The sequence below is a fragment of the Zalophus californianus genome, chromosome 9, assembly GCF_009762305.2.
Source record: "Zalophus californianus isolate mZalCal1 chromosome 9, mZalCal1.pri.v2, whole genome shotgun sequence".
In the NCBI taxonomy this organism is placed as follows: Eukaryota; Metazoa; Chordata; class Mammalia; order Carnivora; family Otariidae; genus Zalophus; species Zalophus californianus.
Window position 1 is genome coordinate 27,192,251 of NC_045603.1, and position 24,592 is coordinate 27,216,842.

The following is a 24,592-nucleotide window of genomic DNA, read 5'->3' on the forward strand; positions in this document are numbered from 1 at the left end:
CAATAATCTCAGAACTCATCTCTCTGTCTTCACTTACTGCCCACCCATCTCCCTCCCTCCCCATCCATCACATTATTCTAAAAACACTGATGTGATCATGTGGCTCTCCACTGTATGTAGGGTAAAGTTCAGACTTTTTAACTTGACATAGAAGCTGGTCTTTTTGTCTTGATTACTTCATTGGCATCTCCTTCCTGTCTCCCCTTTCTTATATAACTTCTGATAGTGATACTGCTTACCAGCCAACATGATGTATTTTCCAACTTCTGAATTATGCCATGTTTGCCAGGAAGCATCCCTCATCAAATGTGGCTGTCCAGCATTCTATGTTTGGGTTTGTTTCTTTTACTCTCTTGGGAAAACCTTGACAGTAGTCATCTTATGTTCTTAATAACAAGTAGGTGGTGGTTTAGAATTAGAAGTACTATTTCCTGTTATTTCTACAGGTTCCATGAAAAGAAAATCAGGGATAAAATCTAAGTAGTTTGCTTTTTTTTAAATTTTTTTTTTGAGAGAGAGCATGGGGCGCTCTTGAGGTGGGGAGGGGCACGGAGGAGAGGGAGAAGCAGACTCCCAGCTGAGCAGGGAGCCTGATGTGGGGCTTGATCCCAGGACCCTGGGATCATGATCTGAGCCAAAGGCCGATGCTTAACCAACTGAGCCACCCAAGTGCCCCTAAGTAATTTGCTTTATTTTCTGGGATCCTTTTAAGGCACTCCAGGAAACAGATGTTGGTTCTATTGTTAGTCATTAATTATAGTGAAAAATATGTTTTAAATTTTTTTAGACAAATACAAACTGTATATTTAAGGTGTACAACATGATGTTTTGATATGTGTATACCTTTTGAAATGATTACCAAAAACTTATATGTTACTTTCCATTGTTATCTTTTTTGTTGCTGTAAGGACACTTGAGATGTCTTCAGCAAGTTTTAAGTATGCAGTGCATTATTATTAACTGTCACATATGATACGTTAGGTATATAGAACTTATTCATCTTATAACTGAAAGATTTTACTCTTTGATCAATATCTTCCCTTTTCCTTCACCTTCCAGCCTCTGTGGTAACCACTGTTCTACTGTTTGTTTTTAAAGATTCCACACATAAGTGAGATCATGCATATTTGTCTTTCTGTATTTTCACTGACTTAGCATAATTTCCTTGTTGCAAATGGCAGGATTTCCTTATTTTTTAAAGCTGATGAAGAAATATTTTAATTTGCTTTTTCATAACCATTGGAAAAATAAAATATTTGGCACTGCCTGGGTCAAAGTTTTGAGCACCATATATACTTTTTAAAAAGCCTATAGATCTTTTTAAAGCCTTTACTTTTTAAAAAGCCTATAGATGGTTCACACACATACATATTGGCCTTTCTGTTTTCTACTGCTTAATTGATAATAGTGGATTAACCATAACAGGGCCATAAACAAAGGTGGAGAATTCCAGTGCTGGCTCCCTTCATTGTAGGGATTACTGTAGCAGATTTTCCTGTGATAGGATGCAGCAGGACCCTGACAACCAAGAACTCAGTCCTAGTTGGTGAGCAGGCTTTCTGTTCCCTGTGCCCCACAGGTGTGTATTAAAAAATGCAGCTGTTTAGGTCTACTGTCAATGAAAAAAGAAAGTAAAATTAGCATATGTTCCCTCTTAGGAGTAATCAAGTTACAGCAGTTTTAATATTCTTAGAGTGCACACATACACTTCATTACTCCAAAGTGCTCCTTAATTTCTTGAGTTGAATCATCAGGCCAATTACGGTTATGAATTATGTGTGTTAATTTCTTAAACATTACAAGTATTTGTATGTTGAATATCTGCTTTGTTCTTTATACCGATTATAGACAGTTCCCTCTGTTTATGGCAGACTGAAAAAAATATTATTTCTGGTTGGTATATATCAGCCACTTATATCATAAAGTCAGTCATACAGCTTGTTGGGAAACAGACATATCTTGAGAAAAGTGATTAATTGCAAAGTACAGAAATGTTACCCATTTCCCTCACTATTATTCTTATCTTTACTGAAAAAGCTTTGTGATGTGAGTGAGAAAAATTGAGAAGGGATATTTGTATCCTCTGGCAGGGAGATCCCTGGTATTGTCCCCTTCCTTAATCTTGTTTTCTGTAGGTTACCTTTTTCTTTAGATTCGTTTGACTTCCATGTATGTGACTTCCATGTTGCCTCAAAGTATTACAATACTAATCTGTGTGTAAAATTGCTGGACCCTATATCTTTTTGTCAGGGGTACTGGAGAAGTGTGGTTTGGGAGAAGTTGGTTGTATGGTGATTGGGAGTCTCAAAAATCTTGCCACATTATGAAATTCTGTTATGGTCATTCACACTTGGGTCTGTCTTACTTTGAGCATATTAGATAGTTCTCTGAAGAGCATCTAGCTGTAGTCTGCTGCTTTGAAAAGTGAGGAAGGGTGGATCTTAGTTGGTATAGTGTTGGTCCCGATGTCTGTGAAACTTACATATTGATACCAGTAAAACCACTTTTTTAAAAAAATTGAAGTACATTTGACACAGTGTAACATTAGTTTCAGGTGTTACAACATAGTGAATTGGGCAAGTGTATACCTTATGCTATGCTTACAAGTGTAGCTAGCATCTGTAACCATACAGTGCTATTTATTATAGTACTGTTGACTATATTCCCTATGCTGTACCTTTTATTTCTGTGACTTAATTCATTCCATAACTGGAAGCCTGTATCTCCCATTCCTCTTCACCCATTTTGCTCATCGCCTTTGGCAACCATCAGTTTATTCTCTGTATTTATGCGTCTGTTTCTTTTTGTTTTGCTTTCTAAATTCCCCATGAGTGAAATTATATGGTATTTATCTTTGTCTGACTTCACTTAACATTATGCCCTCTAGGTCCGTACATGTTGTCTCAAACGGCAAGATCTCATCCTTTCTTTGTAACTGAGTAATATTTCACTATATACACACACACAAACACACACCATATCTTCTTTTTCCATTCATCTATTGATGGATACTTGGGTTGCTTTCATATCTTGGCTATTTTATTTAATGCTGCAGTAAACATAGGGATACGTGTATCTTTTCGAATTGGTGTTTTTGAGTAAACCACCCTTTGAATCCTGAATTGGATTTTAGTTGCCAGATACGGGCATTGTGTTTTCTACCTGTTCAAGTGGAAGGGTTCCCAGACATCTAGGGACCTGAGGTGCTTGCATGGGCACCCTCCAGCATTGGCATTTCCTTAACTGGCATAACTGCCCTTCTAGTTCCAGCTGTCCTTTTATCCTTTGCAGAGTGGAGGGCAAGGAGCCACTTGGAGGTGTGTACTAGGGGTAGTACTAGGAGGTGTGCAGGCAGCTAGGCTTATCCTTACTGGGGTGATTCTGTGAACATGTGGGAACTGTCACATATATAAAGTTACTTGGTTGACTGAAAGGATGAAAAGAGAGCTTTAAAGTATTGTGGAGGTAGAATAGGAAGCAGCTACCACTTCCAAGTCTGGGAAGAAAACAGAAAAAAGATTGAAATTATTAAAATTGAGGAACTTGGGATGCAGAGCCCCATCTGGGATGCAGAACTCTGAAGAGAGTCCCGCCCTCTACAGGGACACATGACCATTAAGCTGGTGCTCTCTGTGTGGGGTAAACTGCAGATTGAATGAATGTGCTGCAGGAATGTTGGATGATGCTCACGGGCACCTCAGACAGACAAGAAACCCGGGAGAAGCACGTTCCCCCTTGTAGTCCCCCTTCAGCACCTCTCATCTGCAGAGTTTAGTGCCGAGTCCCTGGCAAAGCAGAAGTGCAGTTTGCAGAGTGCCGCCTCCAGAATCACAAAGTATAGAAGGATAAGTGAGAGACCATTACTTTACATCTGACAGAATTTCCCAGTGTAGAGGTTTTAGAGATAGAAAGCTGCCTGACCCAGCCCATGATAGATAGGGAAAAGGTGTGGTAGTATTTGGCTTGACTTCAGTCCTGCAGAATTAGGGATTTTGAGATTTTTAAAAAATGTTTTTGTTTTGGGGCACCTGGGTGGCTCAGTCGTTAGGCGTCTGCCTTCGGCTCAGGTCATCATCCCAGGGTCCTGGGATCGAGCCCCGCATCAGGCTCCCTGCTCCGTGGGAGGCCTGCTTCTCCCTCTCCCACTCCCCCTGCTTGTGTTCCCTCTCTCACTGTGTCTCTCTCTGTCAAATAAATAAATAAAATCTTTAAAAAAAAATGTTTTTGTTTTGACTAAGTTTAGGGTAAGGGGACCGCTTACCACAACCCCTCCCCCCCACACATACACGCCATTTGTCAGGATTTTTTTGAAGTAAGCAACATACACCATAGATAAATGCCTTTGTTCCAAATCAGTTGAATTTTTCCCCCCTCTTTTTTGGACTAACCCTCAAATCTTAGACCAGAACTGTGTGCATTCAAGCTAGGATGTTAGAGAAGAAAGTAGGCAGAGGATACAGTCAAATGGTACGTCAGGAGTTTACCCTTGCCCCTATCCTTGGTGACTGCCTCAGTTCTGAGGACACTCCTTCATATACTATTAGAACAAATTAAGAAACATTTTCTGTTTTTAGCTTAGATACACCTTGCAGTTATAACTGTCATTCACCTAACATGAATGTAGAGATGGGAAGTGCTGCTGGAGGCTAAGGATTCCAAGTACCAGCTGTTAAGTGTAAAAGAGCCCTGGACTGCAGTGCACTTCTAGTCCATGTTCTGCTACTTGTGTACATTTCTGGAGGTGGTTCTGAGGCTTAAATGAAACAACAATGTGAACATCCAGGTCAGTTTTAAGGATGAATTCTTGTGTCATCTCTACACCTTGGATGTATTCCAGTTCTAACTAAATTTATCTAGCTTTCTAATTCATTAGCTTCTGAAAATCCCATGTCCTGCTCAGGGTTTGGCCATTTAGCAATGTTTTGAGGTTTTCTTTTGTCTCTGGTTCTGGGATTGTATATGCATTTAACCCAAACACACAGTTCAGCCCTTTGAGCAGTTTCCATAAAAGAATCCACTACGTAGTTACAAGCATTTTGCAAGTTTACGGATATTTATTGGAGAGTTAGGAGTTTAGCAACCAATGGTCATAAGCCATCTCATTGGCTCTTGGTGTTTTTCCTCTAGGTTCTTCCCTCCTGCATTGCTCCACTGCAGCACCTCTCATCTGCAGAGTTTAGTGCTGAGTCCCTGGTCAGTGTAGCTCCTGCCTCTTAATCCCAACAAATACTGAGGTGAATAGGGGCCCTGTCTACCCAAATTAAGACCCACTCCTTGCCCTCAGCAAGCTCAAGACATACACTACGCTTTTTTCCCCCTTTTATTAAGGTATAATTTACATACAAGTAATGCATCCATTTTAAGTATACCATTTAAGTTTTGACAACAGCTATGAAACCACCATCTTGTTAAGATTTAGAACATTCCATCCCAGCACAACACTTAATCAAAAGATTATACTGTTTTGAAGTGTGTGTTTTCACTTACATAGAAGGATATTTTTCTGTGGTATACATTTTCATAGGCTTTGGTGTGACCATTATTTCTGGAGCTGTACTTTTGAACACATTCAGTTTTTCCTAAGGATAAATTCCAAGACATGAAATTTTAAAGGTTTGGTTAGCCTGTAATCCCACCAGCCATGTATATGAGAGCCAGTTTTTTCCAAAACAGTAAATAGCATTTTTTTAAATCTTTGTCACTTCTGAGTTTTAAGGGTTGTCTTGATAATAAGACATTGTCACTTTCAAAATAGGGTTACTTACAATACTTATCCAATTTCCTTTTTGTGATTTTATTTAAAAACATTTTTTCTTGCTTTTTTTGGTAAGTAGTACTTGGACATGTTACAAAATTCAGCAAGAGGATACCAGCTTGAAGTGTCGCCCACCTCTCAGCCATCTAATTACTTTCCTCAAGGAAACCACTCAGTTGGACCATTTACATCTTTTTATAAAATTATTTTATAATTTTGTAAGCTTTTGTAATCTTTGAAATTTTGTTATTTTTGCTTAGGTGCAGTTTTACATCATATCATATTAGTTCACACTGCTAGCAAGCCCTATGTCCAGCATTCATATTATGTTGTTGCAGAGACTGGCTGTCCCACATGAAGTGGGTGAATTTGACGCAGTACTATTGTATACAGATGCTCTATCATATAATATGTCTGCCTCAGTATGTAAATTTGTGCTTATTTCAGTTATATTAAAATCTGAGTTGTCTGGGTCATTTCTTTCTCTGGCTCAGTGGCACAGGACAAAATAATCACCTAAAATCACAGAAAAATAAAATATCTAGTGAGTTATATACTCCAGCTGAATCTCTTAAGATTATTTAACTTTTGGGATGCCTGAATGGCTCAGTTGGTTAAGCGTCTGCCTTCGGCCCAGGTCATGATACTGGGGTCCTGGGATCAAGCCCCGCATCAGGCTCCCTGCTCAGTGGGGAGCCTGCATCTCCTTCTCCCTCTGCCTCTCCCCCTCCCCCAGCTTGTGCTCTCTCTCAAATAAATAAAATCTTAAAAAAGGATTATTTAACTTTCAAACCAGACTGATAATGTGTGAAATATTAAAATCTCCAAAGTACTCAAGAAAATGAGATTCATTTCAAATTCTTCCAAAAACGTTGAGGTACAAGACTGAATCTTTAATATGTCAACCAGTTCTTATTAGCAAATGATCATTATTAAACTTGAGAAAAATGATTTAGATTATCAAAGCTACTAAAAGGGCAAAAGAAACTTAAGCCTGATACTCTGGTGCTTAGTGTTTGGTCCTTCAGTGCACAACTTGTAAGGAGAATGGCAAGGGCAAAGCTTTTGAGCAGAAGTATAAAATAGTTCATGAACATTGGGTTTAAAACTTAAAAAAAAAAAAATCCCTTTTTTCCCCCCGTATTCCTGGCATTTATGGCCACTTTCTGGGACCTTAATTTTGGGTTAAGCCCAAAATGGGCTTACCATTTTTGAAAGTTCTTGAATCCCCCTTTACCCTCTCTGTATTTTTCTTTCAGTAGTAGTTAGGTGTTCATTCAGCCCTTATGGAGTGTGAGACACTCTGTGGTGCTCAGTGTTGGGGCTGCAAACACTACACCTGGGCCTTGACCTATAGGGACCAGTGTAGCTGGGGAGTCAGTAGGGAGGAAAGTATGTAAGGGGTAGCTTTGTGCAGAAGGTGCACTTATACTGCCCAGTAATACTCTTGCTTTTTTAGTCAGTAGCATTTACTCAGCTGCTTACCTCTTACGTGACAATCAACTTTTCAAAATGGTAGAAATGCTGCTTTGTGGGCAAAATAACGTTTAGTGTGTTAAATGTCTTAGATCTACTTCCTAATTCTGAAGAGCAAAAAGATTTTGGGTGTGTGGAGCTGTGTGGGTTATGTGTGGCAGGAGCACAGAGTGTGGGGGTAGGCTTTCTGGGCTTGACTTGTAGCTGTGCCAAGTACTAGCTTGTGCAGCCCACTTGACCTCTACTTCTTCATCTGTTTAATACACTAATCTAGCTCTAAGGTGGTTGGGAGGGTTAGAGTGCAGAGAAGAGAGCTTACCATAATACAGTGAGCCTTATAATGTTATTACTGTTTTCTGATTTTGCAAAGATGCTGCTTCACTGTAAATCTGGAAAGAATGGATTTCTTCTCAGTGTGGGTATACTTGTGTTCATCATTTATGTATTAGTTCCACAAAATGGATAACCTTAAACATAACCATCGAAATAGGGCACAGATTTTCTTTTAAAGCACAGTGGATGCCCGTTTATCACAGTGGGTAGGAAAATGGGATGTTTGAGGTAAATAATCTGATTTTATTGGAATTATCATTTTGATTTTATTAGAATTACCATATAATCAATTTTCCATGAGTTAGACAATAATAAAGTTGATTTGTATTGCTGCTAAACTGAAGTTTTATTCTTTAACCCAAAGTATTTGGGATCTTGCACTGTACAACTTCAGGGGGTGCCATTCATACAGACTGATGTTGAATGGGCTTCTCTTGGAGCGGTGCAGTATGGCAGCCTTCTTAAAGGGTGCTTATTTTGGGGGAGACAGAATCCCTAATATTTAATTGCTTCCTGATTTATCTCAGAGTTAGTATGCAGTATTTTTTCCTGTGGTTTGGATTTTGGACAAAATTTTGTCAGTGGCACAATTGGATTGAGAATGCAAATCTGGACCAACTGTAACTTGTTTTTGTTTGCCTCACTGAAAATTTCAGCTGCTCTGCTTTTGTCTTGTCTGTTAATATAAGTGTAGGCCTTTCCTATTAGTGGAGACCTCAGGCATTTAGCGCTTAAATTTTGTTGTGATTACCACATTTGAAACCTGAAGTAACTAGTGATCAAGGATTGAATAAGTAGTACATGGTAGTTGTACCAGTGTAGCCAGTAGCTTGCAGGCCAGTGTCTGTTTATGCCACATAGTTGTGCAAGGAATATTGATTAATTTACCTGTAAAACAACCAGGAAAGTGAGATGCACTGACACAGTAAATGAAAAAATATAAAAATATTAAACTGTTTTAAAAGGGCTTTTTGTCTTTATCAGAATAAATATAAACATACTAAAATGTCAACCAGATTTTGGCTATTAGGAGTATAGCTATTTAAGTCGATATTGTATTTTTCTTTAATGAGCCAGGTGGGAAAGAATTGGGGAAAAAAGCAGGTACCATTAGCAACAAATTTCTTTAGATATTGAGCATTGGCACAGATGCTAGGGATACAGTCCATAATATCTCTTCCCTCAGCAGCGAGGGTGAAATAGTGAACAGTAATTACAGTGTTAAAGGGTATTATGGGGTACCTAGGTGGTGCAGCTGGTTAAGCACCCTACTCTTGGTTTCAGCTCAGGTCATGATCTCAGCATCTTGAGATTAAGCCCTGCGTTGAGCTCTGCGCTCAGCATGGAGTCTGCTTGGGACTCTCTCTCCCTCTTCCCTTCCCCCCTGCTCCCTCTCAAATAAATCTTTAAAACAATAAGAGTATTATAAAAGGGGACCTTTTAGTAGAAGGGAGCATATAACAGTAAGATTTCATCCATTCCAATGTTAAAATATTCAGTCAATTTTAGTGCTAGAGAACCTTGGAAATGTTGGAGGGACTAAATTTTAGATGGTTGGGGAGGTTAAGTGAGTTTGAATGATTGTATAACGAATTGGTACAGTTAGGATTGGGATTAAATAGAGATGTCTTAGCTCCACGTTTTTTCCCTAGGAGGTACCACCAGGCTGTCTAGTTGGAAGTTAACTCTTTTAATGTGAAATTAGCTCCCTCTTTAACGGCTGTTAAACTGGATAGAAGTTCTTTGATAAAGAGGTTAGCTGACTTTGGTGCTCTCCTTTGACCTCATTTAATCCCAAAGAGATACTTAGTTTCTTAACCTCTTCATCTCTCCAGCCCCTGGTCCATTAACTCTTAACTTTTCTTCACTTTCTTTTCTATCTAGTTTAGGCTTTGTATTTTTAGCAAGCGATGGAGGTCAACTTTGGCTAGTTTAAGTAGAAATAGTATTTACTGAGTTATTAGGTATCTCACATAATCTTCAGGGGTGCCAAAGAAAGAGGCATTCAGGAAACAAGGCTCATAATCACTTCATGGTGGAGACTTCACTGCCACTATTGTGTGCCTCGTACTCTGCAGTTTGATTGCTGATACCAAGTACAGACTGCTACACTAGAACCTCTTCCGTTGCTGTCTAGAGGTAACTACTGCTATTATCTCCAGAATGGATCCTTCTGTTGTATTTTAGCTTTGATGCACAGGTTTTGCGTGAGCCTAGGTCTCACATGCTTAGTAGAGAGAAAATTTTCTAAGACTAAAGCTTCTATTGAGGGAGGTGGGGATCCATAAAGGTTGGGGGGTATTATTCCCCAACAAGGCTGTTCTGCCTGTCAGGTGGTCTAAAGGAATGACGAACATCTACTATGAACCTCATTTTTCTTATGCTGCCAGACATAATCCTGTGTGACTATGGATAACTTTTTTCTGTTTTCAAACAAGGGTTACTTTAAACTTTCACATTCTTAAGCTCCTAATTCCAGTATTATACTAAGGAAGGGGAGGGAAGGTATGAATGAACGTGGGGGAATTTCACTGTTGTTCAATTATAGACAAATGTGTAGATAAATGGCTGAAATTGCACATAAAGGCCTTAAAATGAATTATCAACTTCAACCAGTTGAAATTTTAAGAAAGAAACCCACAATCTAGATCATTTCTAACTTAAATGCTGAATTTTTTTTTAAACTACAAGTTCACTGGTTTTTGCTAAGGCATCACTCACAATTTTGTTTTCACTATAAAGAAACAGGAAATTAAAAACTTGCCTTTTCATTCAGGATGAATACAGAAGACCTTCCCTCCCCCACCTACTAAATTATATACTTCTTCCCAGAATCTAAAGTATGCAAGTTTTTTAAAAATGCTTTTTGATGGGTTTGCTAACGGTGCCTTAAGGTCCTTATTATAAATAGTGGCAATCTCAGTGAAGTGTGTTACTAAGCTAGATAGTCTCTTCATTCAGAGTTCCAAGACATCATTCCTAAGACACAGAATTCATTAAGACCGAAGGACAGTTACGTTATTCAGATGAGTAAAGGCATATATTAAATTTTTGAGCTGGTGCTAAAGAAAGTCCAGGCAATGAAGTGTTTATATTATCCATCAAATCAGAAACCAAGAAAAAAAATGGAGATGTTACCCATGAGTCTACTAGTATAGTGCTGGGCATTCAAAGGACTTTTTTTTTTTTAAGATTTTATTTATTTATTTGACAGAGGGAGACACAGAGAGGGTACACAAACAGGGGGACTGGGAGAGGGAGAAGCAGGCTTCCCACTGAGCAGGGAGCCCAACACGGGGTCCTGGGATCATGACCTGAGCCGAAGGCAGACGCTTAATGACTGAGCCACCCAGGCGCCCCTCAGAGGACATTTTTACCATCAAGAATTTCATGAGTGTTTTATGAAGGAGTAATTGACAATTGTCTTCAGCTGTGATGCCAATATTTAGAAATCTTTTAAAAAAACAGAAAAAAGATGATGTAAAGTTATCTTTCCAGAAAACTTTTGAAATGTCTTTAGAAATAAGCAAGAACATAATGTGCTCCCAGTCTAGTCCTTTTGTTCCTGTAGATTAGTATCCCTAATCACACCTGTACCTTCTCTAAGACCTTGACATACCCCATTTGAAAACGCATCTTTCAAAAACTTTTTTTTTAAACTATCTTGAAGGTAATTTTTTTTTTTTTAAATTCATTAGAGATAGAGAGAGAACACAAGCAGGGGAAGAGGCAGAGGCAGAGGCAGAAGGAGAAGGAGAAGCAGACTCCCTGCTGAGCTGGGTACCTGATGTGGGGCTCTTGATTCCAGGACCTGGAGATCATGACCTGAGCCTAAGGTAGACGCTTAACCATCTGAGCCAACCCAAGTGCCCCAAAAAACTGACTTTTATATGTACTTTATACTCAGTGAAATAAATTCTTGGGGGACAGAGGGACTATTTTTTATTTTTCCTTTGAATCAGTTGATACCACAGTGTCATGTACAAAATAAATAAACATTTGTTAGTAAATTCATATTTCAGAGTCACAGCATTTCAGAGCATAGTGGTTTCATGTAATAACAGAGATAGGCAAAGTGGCTTACCATATAATGGATAATTCCAGGTCAAAATGACATATACCAATTTTTCTATCAAATAAAGCAAAGTTTTTTCAATTTCATTTATGTTACTAAGACTGTATACTTTTTCAATTGCTAGTCCCAAGGGAAAAAAAGAAAAATGACATTATGGCTTAAAGTAATTTACCCCTTTGATGAAGCACTTTTTCATGATTATGAAGGACTGAAAATAGCCCTTCCTTAACTTCTGTGCTATTTACTATCCTGCCAAACATTTGAGATTTTCTGTTCAAATTTTTTTTTTTTAAGATTTTATTTATTTATTTGACAGAGAGAGAGCGAAAGCAGGAACACAAGCAGGGAGAGTGGGAGAAGGAGAAGCAGGCTTCCCGCGGAGCAGGGAGTCCGGTGCAGGGCTCTATCCCAGGACCCCGGGATCATGACCTGAGTAGAAGGCAGACGCTTAATGACTGAGCCACCCAGGCGCCCCTACTGTTCAAATTGTTAATTGTCTTTCTATAGGTCATTGAGATTAAGAAATCAGGCTCTGAAGCCAGACTGAGTAGAGGCCAATTACCTGGATTTCAGTCTTGGCTCTGCCACTTGCTAGCTTTGGTTATAATGTAAGTGGTTAGTCTTAGTTTCTCATTTCCCTCATTTGTAAAATGGGTGTGAAGATTGAGTTAATAATACATGTAGCGCACTTAAGTCACTATTTGGCACAGTTATTGTTACTTGATTTTTTATCGATTTTCTGTGTATCTGGGCACAGTGCTTTAATAATTGCATAGAGTCCCTGCCCTTATTTTATTTACAGACTAGTAGGGGCAGGAAAAGAAACACAGACTGCAGTATAACCTGATGTGTTTAGTGGAACAAAAGAATTTGGGGGTGGTAGACAAGGAATTCAGCTTAATGGTTTTCCCTGTTGGAGGCGCACTTTGTTAGTAGGATTTTCAGATTTTTGTTTGTTGTCAGTGATCGGAATAATTTTAAATGCCATTCCTGGGGTGGAAGTTACCAACTACTAACACAGTAAGTATTGTAATTCTTCTTATCAGCTCTGTCTGGTGCCTAAGCACACATGCATTTATTCATTGAACAAGCATGTATTTATTTAGCACATCATCACCACCATTTGCTAGCTGGAGTTCTCATCTTCAAATAGTTACTGTCCTAGCTGTAATAAGAGGAGTGGTGTTAATGTCCAGGAAACTGGAACTGCAGGGGAGATGCTTCCAGACTAATTCAGACCTGAGAAACAAGTTGATTAGATTTAGCTTTTCAAAAGTCCTTCCCTGGCTTCCAAGTCTCTTTTCCTTTTCACTGACCTTAACAGAAGTACTGATTCGGTCTTGGCTTGAGAGAAAAAAGCTAGAGATTTCTAGCCCAGGTCATTCCATTCCATCTCTTGGGTATTACTCCAAGGGGAATACAGAGTACAATTGACCCTTAACACGGGTTTGAACTGTACTCGCTGGTCCGCTTATACATGAGTCCACTTGTACGTGGATTTTTTTGTTTTGATAAATGCAGTACAGATATTAAATGTATTTTCTCTTCCTTATGATTCTTTTTTTTTTTTTTTTAAGATTTTTATTTATTTGAGAGAGCATGCACAAGCGGGGGCAGAGGGAGGGGAAGAAGCGGACTTCCTGCTGAGTAGGGAGCCAGACTTGAGGCTCCATCCTAAGACCCGGAGATCATGACCTGAGCTGAAGGCAGATGCTTAACTGACTGAGCCACCCAGGTGCCCCTCATTTTCTTAACATGTTCTTTTCTCTAGCTTACTTTATTGTAAGCATACAGCATATAATATATACATAAAATATGTATTAATTGACTTACAGGTAAGGCTTCTGGTCAACAGTAGGCTATTAGTAGTTAAGTTTTAGGGGGGGTTAAAAGTTACATATTCACTCTGCTGGTTGGTTCCCCTAACTCCTCTCTTGTTCATGGGTCAGCTTTACTTTCTTGCTACTTATCAGTCCAACTGGAAATAAAGCTTTTCATTAAAGAGATACCTTGGTCTAAAATCTTAAGATTTAGTCCTTGGTACCTAGAGCCTTTGAAAGGGCTCCTTCCATTTTTCCTTCTTTTCAGAGAAGGAAATTGTGAGGTTTATGTGTGTGGGAGTAGAGGGAGAAAAAGAAGGTGGAGGGTGTGCCTTGAGGATCATTATTCTCATCTGACTGTAGGGTAAACATTTTTTAAAAACTTAGTGAATTAGGGTAAAATAATTGAGCCGTTTGCGAAGAAAAGGGGTTGAAATAAGTAAGTGATGTCTTTCGTCCACTAGGGGGTGGTGTGGACTGTAAAAATTAAATTTATTCCTGGGGGGATTAACTCTTATTTCTTAATGCAGTTGTCTTGTTTCAGTTAATTTTTGTCCATGCTATGCTTTTTTGAAATGGCTACAAATCATTATTTTCTAACACAATCTTGTGACTGTAACAAACAGTAACACCCACATTCCTATTATTAGTGATTGAGATGTTCCGACATTACTGTTCGTATAGAATTTTTTGAGGGGGAAAAGTAATACTTTTAAGTTTCTCTACCAGATTTTAATCACTATATGAATAAATTATTTTCATAACCTGTAAGTAACATTATAACAGTATTGTGTTTCACTGTCCTGTATGGTAGCTACTAGCCCCATGTGGCTATTGAGCAGTTGCAGTGTGGCTAGTTTGAGTTGATAGGTGTTGTAAGTATAAATTACTGGATTTTGAAGACTTTGTATGAGAAAAGATTATAAATATTAATTTTTATATTGATTACATGTTGAAATGATGCTATTTGAATATATTGTTAAATAAAATATTAATTTTAACTGTTTTTACTTTTTAATGTGGCTAGTGGAAAATTTAGTATTTGCAGCTCGTATTTCTGTTGGGCAGCACTGCTGTAGAGAAAATATTCATCAACCATTTTTATCATGCTGTACGCACCTCTGGCTGGCCTTACGATTTGTAAGGAAGTGGTGTAGTGGGGAAATTGAGCACAATTTTGGCTCTGTTTCTAATCCCAGCCAGAATAAATATGGTCCGTTCTATTATAATGAGATCTATGCGTTCCTAAAATTCATTGTGTTGACCAAAATTGTGCAGTAAAAATGACATGGCTCATGGATAAATTGTTGGGGGCATGACACTCAAAAATGTTGGTTAACATTTTTTTTAATGCCCACTTATGTAGATGGTGAAGTTGTAGATACCCTTAAAGTAGCTTACAATTGAAAAATAGGCTTTTGCTTTATCAATAATCCCAAAAAAGGAGCCCCCCCTGTTTGTTAATATTTTAAAATTGCTTATAGATGTAGTTAACAGAGGTTGGAGTAGACAGAGTAGACATCATTGAGGCATCTCTCAGTTTGATAAGACAAATTGTGACAAAAAAATTGATAGTGTTATCAAGTATAGTCAGATGGCTCTTGGGTGAGATGATCTAAAAGATCCACAATTGACATTATTAGTAATACATTGCATTTTTGTGTTTCGGAGAATATTCTTTTTTAATTTTATAGAGTGAGAGAGGGTGTGGTGACGGGCAGAGGGAGAGGGAAAGAGAGTCTTAAGCAGACTGTGCTGAGTGCTGATGGAGCCAGGGATATCATGACCCTGAGATCATGACCTGAACTGAAACCAAAAGTCAGGCACTTAGCTGACTGTGCCACCCAGGTGTCACCAGAGAATATTCTAAATAGGGAAAAACCTAATTGCTGTAGATATATGTTGGAGGTGTATATAGAAAGTTATTATGTATCAATTTTTCTCATATGCAAATTGCCACTCTTTTCCTCCCTCCCTCCCTCCCTTTCTTTCTTTCAGCGGGGGAGGGCCAGAGGGAGAGAGAATCTCAAGCAGACTCCCTGCTGAGCATGGAGTCTGACCTGAGGCTAGATCTCTGGACCCTGAGATCATGACCTGAACCAAAATCAAGACGCTTAACCGACTGAGCCACCAGGCGCCCCTTCCACTCTTTTTCTAAGATACTGTTTATTACCTAAAATTTTACTGTACATAATTCATTCATTGCCTTAAAAAATGTATAATAAGACCTCACATTGCTTCATAGTGAGCACAGGTTGTTCCTGAACTTTAAAGTGGGACAAGACCTCGTTAATGGAATTTAGTTGACAAACTGTCAAGTGCTGCAGTTTACTGTGGTATAATCCTGGAATTTGCTTGTAGATGTATTGATGACCAGATCAATTTGATGTTATTTACTTCCATTTTAAGGTATTTATAACATGAACTATTACACTCACTCTGTAAGATGAGATAGTTTTCTTAGACTTAATCTTATTGCCACTTAAATTCATACTCTATTTTTATGTAATTCCTTTTCTGCTTTTTAGTAACTCATTCCCTAAATAGTCTACAGTGCTTTTTGCTCTGTATGGCCTAAACTCAGTTCTACCTGGGACTGGGTCGGAGGATTGCTTTTAAACAAGTAGGATCATAATGAAACTAATGGTTATTCTGTTTTCTTTAAAAACAAATACTGTTATTTAATAAATCTTTAAAATTTGTTATTGTGCTTTGTTCTTAATTCTTTTTGAGTTGGTTGTATATGGCTATGGCCTTCCTATGTGATCTCATTTGTTAAGTCTTTCTGCAGTATTATCTCGATCTTCATAGCAACTCTGCATGAGAGGCAATCTTAATTATGATACAGATAAGTCAGCTGAGACTCAGAGCAGTGTAAATTATTTGCTCAAAAGTAATAGTTAAGTAAGCAGTGCAGTAGGAATTTGAACCCGTTACTTCTAGACTTCAAGAAATTACACTGTACTTCACTGTCTTTCTACCGAAGAATAATATAAAACTAGGTGTTCCATAGTTAATCTTATGTGTGAGGAGTAGCAGGAAGGATTTTATTTCCTACCCACTTTTGCCTTTTTCGGGAAAAAAATTGACTCCCAAGTTCTGTGGGTGAGACTTGTTCCATTTGGTTTGGATTTTATTCTTTTTTCCTCCCATAATTTATGTTACGGGTTTGGGAAATCAGTGCCATGTAGTCAAATAATTATGCATCTGTTCATTATATCAAAATCCATGAGAACTTGAGAGCATATAAAAACTGTTTAAAAAGGTTTTCCACACTTAAAAGCTTATGCTAGAATGTGTTCTGATTAAATCTTATAATTGATCAGGCCATGTGATATGCTTAATATGTACATTCTTTAGAAAGACTCTTATTTTGAGGAGGAACTGAAGATGAGGAAGGAATGCTGAATCTCTGACAATGTGTTCTAAGAGTAATTTTGAGGCTATTTTGGGATAAGATCTTGGAGGCTCTTCTGGCAGCTTTCTATAGCCTTGAATAGAGCTGCTACTACTTTGTGTAACCAGGGAGTGGGATTTTGGGGCTCTTAGACCCCAGCCTTTCCTTTTTTTCCCAGTCTCCCTCCTTATGGATTTCTAAAAATAGGAAGACCTGGGGCAAAACAAAAGGAGGATGGAGGTGAGGAGAGGTCAGAATTCAAGGAATTTTACCATCTAGTTTTTTTCTCATTCCTTTACTCTTACTGTTGATCTTTGCTATCTTGATTGATTGCTAAAAATGAAGCCTGGCCTCTTTTGTTCTAATTCCATGTTGGAGGACTTTCCACAGTGGGGTGCTTCATTATTGCCTCTTGAGATTTTTTTTTTTTTTTTTTGAGATTTTATTTATTTGAGAGAGGAAGAGAGAGCTTGAGCGCAAGAGAGCACACACACACTGCGGGTAGGGAGGGGCAGAGAGAGAGGAAGAAGCAGACGGAGCCCAATGCGGGCCTCGATCCCAGAGACCCAAGCTGAAGGCAGACAATCAACTGAGCCACCCGGGTGCCCCTCTTCTTGAGGATTTTTAATGCTCTAAAAATGTTTTACTTTGAACCTAAAGAACATTTTGCTGAAAGTAGTTTATAGCATTTCAGTTTCTCATTTGCCCTTGCATTGCCACGATTAAAACAAAGCAAAAAAACTAGTCTCTAATTAAAGTACTAAAGGCATTACTTTAAATGGCTGTGGGTTTAACACAGTTTGCAAAAGGGTTTAATTTTTTATCTGCATCTTAGGATTATTTCAGTATATGACGGAGAAATCTCTTTCAGTATGTGCCCTATAGGCTGTAGAATGAAATGGTGTAAGGTGTAGGATTTTTCTTCCTCCCCCCTTTTTTTTTAAAGATTTTATTTATTCATTTGAGACACAGAGATAAGAGAGCATGAGCAGGGAGAGGCAGAGGGAGAAGGAGAGAGGCAGGCTCCCTGCTGAGCCAGGAGCCCAGTGTGGGGCTTGATCCCAGGACCCTGGGATCATGACTGGAGCCTAAGGCAGATGCTTAACCATTTGAGCCACCCAGGCACCCTGGTATAGGATTTTTCTTAAGTGAAGGCAGTGTAAATACAGTATTCTCATTGCTCTTCATATCTGAAACTTTAGATATAGCAGTGTTCTAAAACTTCGACTGTACATGCCTATTCAAAATGTTGAAAATATATTACTAATATATAAAATTACACATGGTATTGTCAGTTTCTTTTATTGAGTGTTAACTATTTTTGGCTAAAAGTAAGTTTATAAATAGAAGTTAGATTCTTTCTTCCCATGCCTGAATGGATCGTTTTGTTTTCCTCCTGTGATGTGCACATCCTGCTTTGAATAACACTGCTTTAATGTTAAAGATGCAATTCTGATAGTTTATTCCTTGTTCTTTGTAACATCAAATAGATTCATAATTTAGCAAGTATTTATTGAACATCTGTGGTGCCAGGCACTGTTCCAAACGCTGAGGATATAGCAGTAAATAAAACAGGCACAAATCTCCTTTTATGGAGCTTCCATTCTGAACAAAATAAGTGAGATATGTAATATGTTAGTAGTGCTGTGGAGATAAAATTAGGGGAACGGGGATAGTAAGGGTGTGGGATAGGGTGGAAATGGGCTTTTGCAGTTTCAATTATTGAGGCCTTACTGAGAAAACACATTTGAATGAAGATCTTAGGAGCTCTGAGGGAGCAAACCAGATAGAAATTTCAGGGGGAAAAAAGCGAGGGCAAAGCTTTTGAGGGAGGAGTATGCCTGGCAGGTTGGAAAATTACCAAGCCGCTAATCTGGCTGGAGCAAAGTGCCAGGGTGTGAGTATTGGGGGAAACATAGCTGAAGATGAGTTAAGAATAGCCAGAGTGAGGGGATCATATAAAGCCTCTTCTTGGGGGGCCATTATAAGGACTTTGAAAGATCCATGAAACACAGACCCAGGAGGGAGTGGGGAACAAGGTCAGCAGCAAGAAGAACAAAGTTAGGCTATTGCAGTATGCCAGCCGAGAGCTGATCGTGGCTTGGATTAGAAGTGTAGCCACAGGGTGGTAAGAAGCAGTCCAGTAGATTTTGAAATTCAAGTGAACAAAATATGCCAACCAGGTTAGATATGGTGGGGTATGAAGGAAAAGATTTCATCAGTTGGAAGGATGGCTTGATGGTGAAGAAGGCTTTGAGGGAAGAGCAGGTTGAAGGTGGGGGAAGTCATGCAAAGTTTGGGATGCTTATTAAGATACTCAAGAGGAGCTGTTGAACAGGTGGTTATGGTTAAAAGAGGCGTGATATAGGGGAGAGATCTATGCTGTATATGAATTTGGGGAGACATCATACACAGGGTGTATTTAGGATTTAGATTCATTGGATAATATGGGATCACTATGGAAGAGTGTAGATAAGCCCTAGGACAAAGCCTTGGCGCACTTCAGTGTTGGGGAGTCAGGGAGGGAACCAGCAAGGAGGTTGCAGCCAGACAAGTAGAAGAGAATCAGGAGAGCTTGGCTACAGGAAGCTGGGTGGTGTTTGGCAAGGAGGGCAGACCAGCTGGGTAAGATGTTACATTTAGGTCAAATAAGATGAAGATTAAACATTGGCCATTTAATTTAACTGTGTGGGACTCACTGGTGACCTCAACAGACAGGTTAGTGGATAGACCCTGATTGGAGAGTTGTGTTCAAGATAGGAGGGAGGAGGAAAATTGGAGACAATCAAGTATAGATTACTTTGAAAGAGCAGCAGAGCAGTGGGGCATTAGCTGGTGGGGGTGGGGAGAGAGTGAGGTCAAGGTTATTTTCTCCTCTTACTGGGAGAAATTATAGCAAATTTATACAGTTTGGGGAAAGATCCAATGAAGGGGGGAACTGATGATTCAGGAGAGTTTCGAAAGCGATGCTAGGGCAATGTCCGTGGATAGGTGAGAAGGAGATGAGATCTAGTGCTTTAGAGAAGAGGTCAGTCTTAGCCAAGAGTGATGGCCATTTCCTCCACAGTGACAGGAGGACAGGCAAAGCACGTGGGTACACAGTTGAAGGTGGGTGTACAAATGCTACAGTGGGAAGCATGTCTGTTTTCTCGTGAAATAAAAAGCAGAGTCATCAGCCACAAGTGAGGGTGAGGATAGAGATACTGGAGGTTTGAAGAGAGAGGGAAGAGTGTTATAGTTATTTAGGAGAGAGGGAGAAAGATGGGAAAGAGAACCTAATGATTGTTGGAGAGCAGCATTAAAGTGTTTGGTGTCAAGGTTGTATATAGTTCTCTAGCCCTGTTTAGGTGGCTAGGCACTTGGCCCTCCCTCCTACATTCAGATTTTCAGTGACTTTTAGAACTAATTTTACTTTTTAAAAAATTAATTAGAAAACTTTATTTTCAAGTAATCTCCACAAACGTGCAGCTGGAACTCACAACACTAAGACCAAGGGTTGCATGCTCTGCTAACTGAGCCAGCCAGGCGCCCCTAATTTTACTTTTTAAAGGTTTTGGTAGAGTTTAAACAGAGTAAGTTGCCTTTACCTATGTGATAATCCCAGTGTTCTTTTCTTTTTTCTCTTCTCTCTCCCCTCCTCTCTCCTCACTTCTCTCCTTAGTATAAAATCAGTTTCATTAGCCTAATTTTTATTATCAGCATATTTTCAGACATTTGTAGTTGCAGTGTATGTCATCAGTATTCACTTGCAGTTGCATTCAGGTGATTGGGATTATGTAAATAGTCTTTTAAGTTGGTGTTTAGCAAAGTGACATTTGTTTCATAAATGTATCATGTTTTTCTGTTGTAGGAAACCCAGCGTTTGCTGGCAGAACCAGTTCCTGGCATTAAAGCAGAACCAGATGAGAGCAACGCCCGTTATTTTCATGTGGTCATTGCTGGCCCCCAGGATTCCCCCTTTGAGGGAGGGACTTTTAAGCTTGAACTATTCCTACCAGAAGAATACCCGATGGCAGCCCCTAAAGTACGTTTCATGACCAAAATTTATCATCCTAATGTAGACAAGTTGGGAAGAATATGTTTAGATATTTTGAAAGGTAAGTGTTACCTTTATTAATATATGCTATTAAGATTTCTCCTTTTTCTCTTAAGCATTCCATATTGAGAATTTGAACATTGTAATCTTGCCTTATATAAAGACCACAAAGGTCTGTGGGAATGCAATGCAGGAGTTCTGGGGCTGTTGTTTCATGCTGGTCATTCTGGGCCTGTTGCCTTCATAGATAAGTGGTCCCCAGCACTGCAGATCCGCACAGTTCTGCTATCGATCCAGGCTTTGTTAAGTGCTCCCAATCCAGATGATCCATTAGCAAATGATGTAGCGGAGCAGTGGAAGACCAACGAAGCCCAAGCCATAGAAACAGGTATTTAATATCCATTCTCCTTCACACCACTTCCACTTTTTAAAACAAACATATACTACCTTTATAATTTTTATTTATTTATTTATTTTTTAAAGATTTTATTTATTCGTTTGAGATAGAGAGAGCATGAGCAGGGAGAGAAGGCAGGCAGAGGGAGAAGGAGAAGCAGGCTCCCTGCTGAGCCAGGAGCCCAATGTGGGTCTCGATCCCAGCACCCTGGGATCATGACACAAGCTGAAGGCAGACGCTTAACCATCTGAGCCACTCAGGCGCCCTATACTACCTTTTTAAAAAACTTTTTTTCGAGTCTCAACAAAAAGAAAAAATATATTAAGAGGAGTAAGTCAGATCCTGTTTCTAATATGTAAACACCTCTTAACAACAGATGTTTAAGTTCCAACTTAGGGCCTGCTTCATAACCCCCAGATGTAAAGACAACCTATAATTGGGAGCTCTTCAACTCTTCTATAACCTGTACTACCTGGTTTATCAAATATTTGGTGTGTACCATTCATTTAGCAGTACATGAATATACTAGAAAACTTTTGAACTCTTTTGAGCTGCTTTTGTAATTCATCTGATCAATAAAACTATGTCAGTTTATAGCTAGGGAGTTTGAGATCAGTAGGATTCTTCTTGTTACAGATTTTAACAAAATTAGTGGAGAGCATGTCTAGAAATGAAGGAGACAAAAGGAGACAACTCTTTTCATCCTGCTGAATTTTGTAGAACTTCTGGATTCCGTTGTAGTGTTTTGGTAATTAGATATGCACACAGTCTTTCTGTCTGATCCAGATGATAGAAAATGGCATGAATTTAACAGAATACTGCTTTATTTTTACAGAGTTTGGAGAGTAACGTATTGAACTAAGTAAAATAATAATTGCACGTTTGTTTTTGTCTACAGCTAGAGCATGGACTAGGCTATATGCCATGAATAATATTTAAAATCGATCTGATCATCAAGTTCTCCTGTTCTCCTGTTCTGCCAAGACTTCTTCCTTTTTTGTTTGCATTTAATGGACACAGTCTTAGAAACATTACAGAATAAAAGCCCAGACATCTTCAGTCCTTTGGTGATTAAATGCACATTAGCAAACCTATGTCTTGTCCTGATTCACTGTTGTAAAGCATGAGCAGAGGCTAGAAGTACCATCCGGATTGTTGTGAAACGTTTAAAAGCAGTGGCCCTTCTCTGCTTTTATTCATTTCCCCATCATGGTTTGAGTATAAAGCACTGTGAATGAAGGTAGTTGTCAGGGTTAGCTGCAGGGGTGTGGGTGTTTTTCTTTATTACTTTTTTTGAGGGGGAGAGGTAGTTTTATTTTAATTTTTTGGGCTCCTTTCCCCCCTTTTATGGTGATCTAATTGCATTGGTTAAAAGCAGCTAACCAGTTCTTTAGAATATGCTCTCTAGCCAAGTCTAACTTTATTTAGACGCTGTAGATGGACAAGCTTGATTGTTTGAACCAAAATGGGAACATTAAACAAACATCACAGCCCTCACTAATACCATTGTGACTTGCTGTCAAGTGTAGAATCCTTCCTTCAAGAAAAAGCTTGTGACCATTTTGTATGGCTTGTCTGGAAACTTCTGTAAATCTTATGTTTTAGTAAAATATTTTTTGTTATTCTACTTTGCCTTTGTACAGTTTATTTTACTGTGTTTATTTCATTTTCCCAATGTGACAATCGTATTTAAAAATTAAAACTGATGGAACATTCTCTTTTGGTCTTCACCATCTGACAAGTTGATTCGGCAGGAGGTGGATTTTGCCAGTTTCTTTTCCCTGATGCAAACTTGTGTTAAGATGTCACTGAACGGAGTATTTATAAGCTGGCCCTGAGCATGCATAAAGCATTGGTATTTGATATTTTTTTTACCTCCTAGAAATTTGAATAAATGTGTTTGTGTTGTCTGATTAGATGATCATAGGTGTCTTGCCATGATGTTTGAAACTTACTGTACAGGAGAGTCACAGCAAAGCGGCAGTTGTGACTGTGTAGGACTCACATGTTGTGCCACATTTGTTTGTGTCTGGCATTTGGGATATGACCTTTTTCTTAGTTCTTGTCTGGAAACTTCCTGTGTAACCACTGGTATGTGCTACTAGGAAACACCAATCTGATAATCATTTGGGGTTGCTGAGGCATTTATGAGGCTTCCTTATAGACCTGATGAGCAGATCTCAAGCAGCCACCTTGCGTAAGTGTCATAATGAAAGGTTTCTTCCTTTGAGAGTATCAGATCCTCAGTAATGATTCTTTCATCCTTCAGTATTTGCTATGGGAGCTCCTGTTGTGATATTCAGTAATTTTTTCTGCATTGACAGAGTTGCTCCCCTCAAAAAACTGTTCTTTCCCACCCTTCTCCATATCGAATTCCCTGTCCTTGTTCTTTGTAAGTCATCAGTGTAGCCAGTCCTGAGTATGTAAATGTTAACCCGCAGGTTGGAACCTTTGTCTCTCACAATTTAAGGTAATGGATATTGTAGCCCGTCTGAATTTGCCCCACTCTTGATTCTCATAACTTCTGGAGTTTCTTCAGAATGTGGTGTATTTTACTGTGCTCCTATGTAAGATGAAGAATTATCTATTAAAATTACATTTTCAACATACGAAAGTTTTCGATGACTGGTAACTGGTATCCTTCCAAATAAATGCATTGCTTGGAAACAAATGTTAGTTTAATTCAGAATAAAATTGTTCGTAACCTTAACGTTGTAAATTTAAAGCTCTTAAGAGCAGTTGACATTTATAACAATTCTTGTGCTGTAGAGGGTGTTTTGCAATTAAGGAAACTGAATTGCATTCTGGGGCCAAAATGAACACAAGCAGTTCTGTAGAGATGAGCTTTATTTAGTGCAGGTGGCAGTACTCGTGATGATAGCTAGTATCACATAGTGATTTATAAGTCCTAAAATTCCAGATTTAAATTCATTGTACCACAGAATATGTCTAGAATAGGACTCAGGCCTACTGATTTGAATTCTAGAAGTCCTGAAGTGGAATAATTCACTGTTTTTGTTTCAAATATATGAATTCTTGATTTTATGGCATTCTGTTTTTTCCTTTGTAATTTTGTTAAGAGCCCCCATTGTTTTGATGACTCTTTCACCACCAGTGGGATGAAATGAGCCAGTTTGGTGATTGAATTTGTTTAGGATTAAAGGAGCTCTGGGAGAGGCCACGATAGATTTCAAAAACTGGCAGCTACCTCTGGCTTTTGGGCCTTTTCCTTGGCCCACACAGTGTGGTTGGTTAAAACATTCTGAATTCAGTGCCAACCTTTTAAAAAATCAGGAGATTCAC

General features: G+C 38.8%; 1 protein-coding gene across 1 annotated transcript in view; it reads left to right on the forward strand.

The window, feature by feature from the left end:
* Positions 1 to 23,202, forward strand: part of UBE2N (ubiquitin conjugating enzyme E2 N) — a 35,967-nt gene extending 12,765 nt beyond the window's left edge. The window contains exons 2-4 of the mRNA XM_035729226.1: positions 20,707 to 20,953; positions 21,140 to 21,280; positions 22,188 to 23,202. Of these exons, the coding sequence (XP_035585119.1) occupies positions 20,707 to 20,953; positions 21,140 to 21,280; positions 22,188 to 22,228 (429 nt within the window). The 3' untranslated portion in view covers positions 22,229 to 23,202. The remainder of the gene's footprint in view (positions 1 to 20,706; positions 20,954 to 21,139; positions 21,281 to 22,187) is intronic.
* Positions 23,203 to 24,592: the final 1,390 nt, after the last annotated feature.